We start from the raw sequence: 5,545 nt of genomic DNA on the forward strand, positions 1-5,545 counted from the left end.
GAATTAAAAGCGGCGGCCTCTCTGGACAAAGCACGTGGCCCCCAGTTCATCATGGTCTCTCCTGTCGTCTTACATGCGTCCCTCCCCTCTTGAGTTATGGCATCTGCCTGGCCCACACAGCCCTCAGGCTCGGGGCTATCAGGCATCTGAATAGTACTCTGTGGGTTGTGAAGTGCTGTGTATTAGTTGTTGGGGTATTACTGCTCCAGATGATACACTTAGTTTATCAACAGAGTTGGAGCTGGAGCTGAGGTCTGGAGCTGGAGCAACAGTTACCGGTGGGGATTCCTACATTTGAAGAGGACACTGTGGCTCAGAGTAAATAAGCAACAACTCGTAGGACAGCAAGTGAACAGTGCTGCTGCTCCTTTCCTCCTCCCTCTCGCATCTTAGCTTCTGCCCAAAGGAGGACAAATGTGTGAATGAAGAAAAACAAAGAATGGGTTTGCTAATGTAAGGAAAAAAACCAATTCCGTGGCTAGGAAATTCCAAACTACAAAGATGAGTCTTGAAGTGAAGATTAAAGCAGAGATTAAGCTGAGGAAGTAGAAGGCAATTCCAGAGACGAGGGCAGTGAACGGAAAATGCTTTGCATCCAGTTCCTTTCAAATAAATCTGGATACCAGCGGCAGGAAACATGTAGCTGATCCTAATGTTTGTAGTGGTTTAGAGGAAGAAGTATGTATACTGAATACTTAATATGTAAGAATCTAGAACTGAAGGGAGATAGGATAATTAAAACGAGATGAGAACGTTTATCTGACCAAGTCAATACGGGCTGCTGAATCATGAAATAAGGATTGAACTGTAATCGTCTACTCTGTCAACTTCTGGATATCGGATATTCTAACCAGCAGAAGGTTTTCACTCTATGATCACCACGTACCAGTCACCTTCAGGGGATAACGTCACACAGATGGCTGAGAGGCTGGCTCGTGGACACGGCAAGTACAGGACAGAGCAGGCAGGCCAGCACGACACACAGGGAAGGGGTCCTCTGGCAGCGCCAGACGCCCGTGTGTCCTCTGAGAGGACGCCTGCTGCGTCCCAGCACCTGGCATCGCGGGTGCGTGCTGAGTGGATGCGCGGAGGCTGGCCTCATCACCAAGAACGCCGGCGCTTGGCGAGGCGGCCCGACGCCTCTGGCTCTGCCCCCCACGAGCAGCCTCTGCAGCACTCCCGCTACCTCAACACTTGCTGTTTATTTTTTCCTTTGTTCACTGACAACTCAGGAGCTCTCTGTAGCTTCACCCCATTGCTGTTCTCTTTTCATAGAATGTAAAATCGTTTTGTTGTTCTCTCTCCAATGTTAGATGTCACTTTTAAACTAGTTTTAATACTATGAAGAATGGGTTTTCCCAGCTGTTCCAGGACTGCTGGCCCAGGCCCAACGCCGGGGACAAAGGAGAGCTCAGCAGGTCACGTTCTAGAGAGCCCACAAAGGGGGTGGGGGGGGCAGAAAAGGCACCACCGTCCACCAGGCCAGCCCCTCACAGCACATGCCTTTTCTGGGTTGCGACTGGTGTGCGGTGATGCTAAGTCTGGCAGAAGGAGTCTTGACGTCACGGGGAGCAGACAGTCATGCACAAGGGGGGCCCCTGTGCTCAGTGAGAGAGGCTCAAAGAGAATTCAGCCCTAAATCCTAGAGTCTTCAATCTTGAAGACGGGGTTTGAGTAGAAGAAAAGGAAACAGGCTTCTCCTTCCTTTGTTTGGTACCTACTCAGGCATCGGACTTGTTGGTTTGCCTTGTGCTTATCTGAGGAGGAGAAAGGACACCTAGAGACAGAGGGCAGGATGGACAGAGGAGCACGTGGCAGCCGACATGCTCTCTTCAGCCCAGCAAGGAGCAGCCAGGTCTGAGTCTTCCGGGCACCGCTCACCCCTCGGGGGTCAACGCTGGCCAGAGAAGCAGCATCAAAGGGCTGCAATGGCATCAGAGGACCCCAACGCCAAAGGAAGAGGGAGAAAGGCATGAAGAGGACAGAACCTGTCCCTTCCTGCTGCAGGCCCCTCTTGGGGGCGGAGGCAGGAAGAGAAGATGAAGCGAGTTCTGCTCTGATGCCTCCTCTGCCTTCTGAGGTCAGAGAGTGAAGTTGTCTTTTCTAGAGCTGAACATACACATGGAATCACACAGCACGTACTCCTCTACATCTGAACAGTGTCTCACCACAGGAGAACACCACTGTTTGCTTCTTCACTCACTTCTCATAGCAGCCAGCCTTCCAGGCCGCCTGCACTGGTTCCCCCACGTTGTAGGTGGCTGGTGCACGTGCAACAGGACAAGGGGAAGCGATGGTGTGCCCCTTCCGAGACAGGTTATAAGGACATCGTGGCTTCCATCTTGGCTGCTGTCTTCCCCTCCCCTGGATCATGTGCTTAGGGGAAGCCAGCCCCATGTCCTAAGTAACCCCATGGAGAAGCCTAAAAGGTACAGAGCCCCGGGCCACGTGAGTGACCCTGGAAGTGAGCCCTGTTGCCCCAGCCAAGCGTCAGGTAACTGCACGCCTGGCCAAGAGCCTGACTGCAAACTCATGATGGGGACCCTGAGCGAGAACGACCAGCTTTGGGCTGGTGTCCTGGGCCTGCTCAGCGGCTGTCAGAACCCTTAGTTCTACCTGATGAAGCGACAAGTCAAGGGAGAAGTATCATGCAGGTACCCTGTGTGTCACAGGCAGCTCCCTGGAGACTAACCAACTGGTAACAGGAGAGCGGGCAGAACTTAGTAAAAGACAATTACTGAAAGCAAGATTCACTTAATTCAGATATTTTTTCATACTGGACCTACTGAAAATACTTGGGGCAACAGTGAAGCCCCCCTTTTCCATCAAGGACTTAGGGATTAGAGAAATTAAGCGGTCTTATGAGGCTAAAGAAGTAAGATACAGAAAACACAACAGAAAACGAAGCAAGTCTGTGAAAATGCTTGTCTGAAGAGGACAGGATCCCCCCACTGCCGCCAGGACCACCCGGGGGTCACGCAAGGAAGGAGAGCGGGGACCGCTGGGAAAAGACTGCAGGGACAGGAGGGCATGTTTGGTCTGGGACAGTGAAACAGAAGGCCAGAGACCCTGTGAGCAGGCTCGGCCAGGTGAGCAGGTGACAGCATGTCTGTCTGACAATCAGCTCACTTCCCCAGTGACAGACACGTTTCCACAGAACATGCACCAGAAGACCTCAGCTCATGACACAGCTCTGCACGGACACACTACTTGTCTCAAGATCTTGGTCCTGTCTGAAGACACTGACTGATTCTCACTAACTGCTCCCTAATGGAACAGGAGATGGCACCCACCTCCTAGCTGGGAGAATGAAGTGCAGGCCCAGGGCAGCCCACCCAAGTTTTCTGCACCCACTACACAAGCACAGATGCATCGTTTATGACCCCTCAGCTGAGCTAGCCTTATCCATTCATAATTCTCCTACTGAACATAACGGAAACTGATAATTTGTTCAGAAAATATGAAATAAGGACCAATTAGAATTAGTTACAGCTCTTAAAATGAGACAGATTGAGCAATGTGAGCTGGGGTGACAAACTGCTGATAAATTTTTTTGCTCAGTTATCTTCTGTAATATGAAAGAAGTCTATCTCTCTCTCTCTTTCTTTTTTTTTTTTTGTCAAGCTAGGTGACCTGAAAATGTTTATGTGGCAGAATTCCCACAAATGATGGATAAAGTGGTTGAACTTGCAATAAAGGGAGGCCCCCAGAGCACCTTTGTTTTGCTTTCCCTTGTGTCGCTGGTACCCAGGAGAGGGTGAAAGTTCATAGTGAATTCCATCTCTTAAAGGGATGAACGTCCAGGGGTACCAGAGCTTAAGTGGGTAAAAGTTTTCTTTCACTTGCAAATGAGCACTGGGTTGTTTTTTGCTGGTCATCTATCTATCTTGCAGTAGGGAACATCTTCTGGTGTTTTCTCATCAAAGTCAGCCACATAAAGTCTATTTATAAGCAGCTTTATTAGTCTTTAAAATAGAGAAAATATCTTTATTGTGTAAATAGTGATTCTTGTTTATTTGAACACTAAATATGATGCTAGGACTTCCCTGGTGGCGCAGTGGTTAAGAATCCGCCTGCCAATGCAGGGGACATGGGTTCCATCCCTGGTGCGGGAGGGTCCCACATGCTGTGGAGCAACTAAGTTCATGCGCCACAACTATTGAGCCCTCATGCCTAGAGCTGGTGCTCCGCAACAAGAGGAGCCACCGCACCGCAACGAAGAGTAGCCCCCCCCTCGCCGCAACTAGAGAAAGCCTGCGCACAGCAACAAAGACCCAACACAGCCAAAAATAAATAAATGAAAAATGATGCTATCAATTGATGACTGATCCTCTAAAGTAGAAAAAGAGAAATTCCTTCACTTGAAAACTCTTTCCTACTCCGATTACTTCAGGCAGAAGGGAAAATGTGGGCAGCCCAAATGCACAGAAAAGTGGCGGAGGGTGAAGGGGACGACCTGGAAGGCAGGAGGTGGACACTCACGTAGAACAGGAACGCCAGGAACAGCATTAAAGATGAAGAGGACTCAGACTCTGAAATTCAGCTTTCTCCTTATCTTCAAAGGGGAAAAAGATCTGCCCCAGTTTTAAAATTGTGGTAAAGTATACACAACATAAGATTTATCATTTTAACCATTTTTAAGTGTGCAGTTCTGTCCATTAAGTATATTTACATTGTTGTGCAACCATCATCAATGAGGAAATTTCTAGCTTTTATTTTCACAGATGAAAGGCCTCACGTGAGTATTAAGCATTAAATTTGGGGAAGGTTTTGGGTGGAAAAGAAAAGGGCAAAACTTTGCTCTTACCATCAGAGCTTACCCAGCCTTGAATGACAGGAAATCACTTAAATGAAAATACCCTTAGTGCCTTCTGTAGCGGGAATCTGACTGGACGTAAGGGATAAGACTTTTCACCCGCTGGTGGTATGTGCACACCACCACCAGCTCCACACCACTGCTGCCTGCCCTTACATGCGGCCTCTGCTCCTGGAGGCACCACTGAGGACCCCAACAGCCCTTGCAGATACCCCACAGCACTTGCCAAGGACCACGCAGTTGTCAGTGCTGTGGACGACCCCTGCGGCCTGACCCCAAGAGACATGCAAAAAACCCCCCAAAAAACCTTTTTTCATTTCAAATGGGCAGAATTTCACTAATTTCATCCAGCCATTGCAAAAGTTAAAAAAGTTCTCCTAAGACGTGTGACACCTTCTAAACCAGTCCTCTGACCAAGAATGCTCTGTGCTTCCTAGACAAAGCAGAGATTTGAAGGCTGAAGTCTCTGCTGGTGAAGACAATGAGATAAAGATCAGACATCTGGCCCGAGGTGGGAGACCTGAGTGCATGAGCCGGCACAGACGCGGGCAGCCTCCCCGCAGCCCCACTAGTCATACCTGCTGCTTGAGCTGCTGCACGAGCCGGTCCTTCTCCCGCTTCAGGGCAGCCACTTCTTCCTGGGTCTTTTTCTTCGAGGATGAAAGCTCCAAAAGAGCTATATTGGCATCTTTTTCACTGATGGCAGCCAGAAGGGCTTCCTGCCTGCAA

The 5,545-nt window shown here is 49.4% G+C and overlaps 1 protein-coding gene across 17 annotated transcripts in view; it reads right to left on the reverse strand.

The window, feature by feature from the left end:
* Positions 1-5,545, reverse strand: part of ERC1 (ELKS/RAB6-interacting/CAST family member 1) — a 387,721-nt gene that overhangs the window by 82,050 nt on the left and 300,126 nt on the right. For 16 of the 17 annotated variants that reach the window (XM_089919955.1, XM_089919951.1, XM_089919954.1 and 13 more), the window contains one exon: positions 5,395-5,539. In XM_089919955.1, coding sequence (XP_089776081.1) covers positions 5,395-5,539 — 145 coding nt within the window. Of the gene's footprint in view, positions 1-5,388; positions 5,540-5,545 lie in introns of those variants that run through there. The other variant, XM_089919956.1, reaches the window with a different exon arrangement.

Source organism: Delphinapterus leucas, chromosome 11 (genome assembly GCF_059928025.1).
Source record: "Delphinapterus leucas isolate spDelLeu-1000000601 "Yukka" chromosome 11, BTC_Dleu_Yukka2, whole genome shotgun sequence".
NCBI classification, from domain to species: Eukaryota; Metazoa; Chordata; class Mammalia; order Artiodactyla; family Monodontidae; genus Delphinapterus; species Delphinapterus leucas.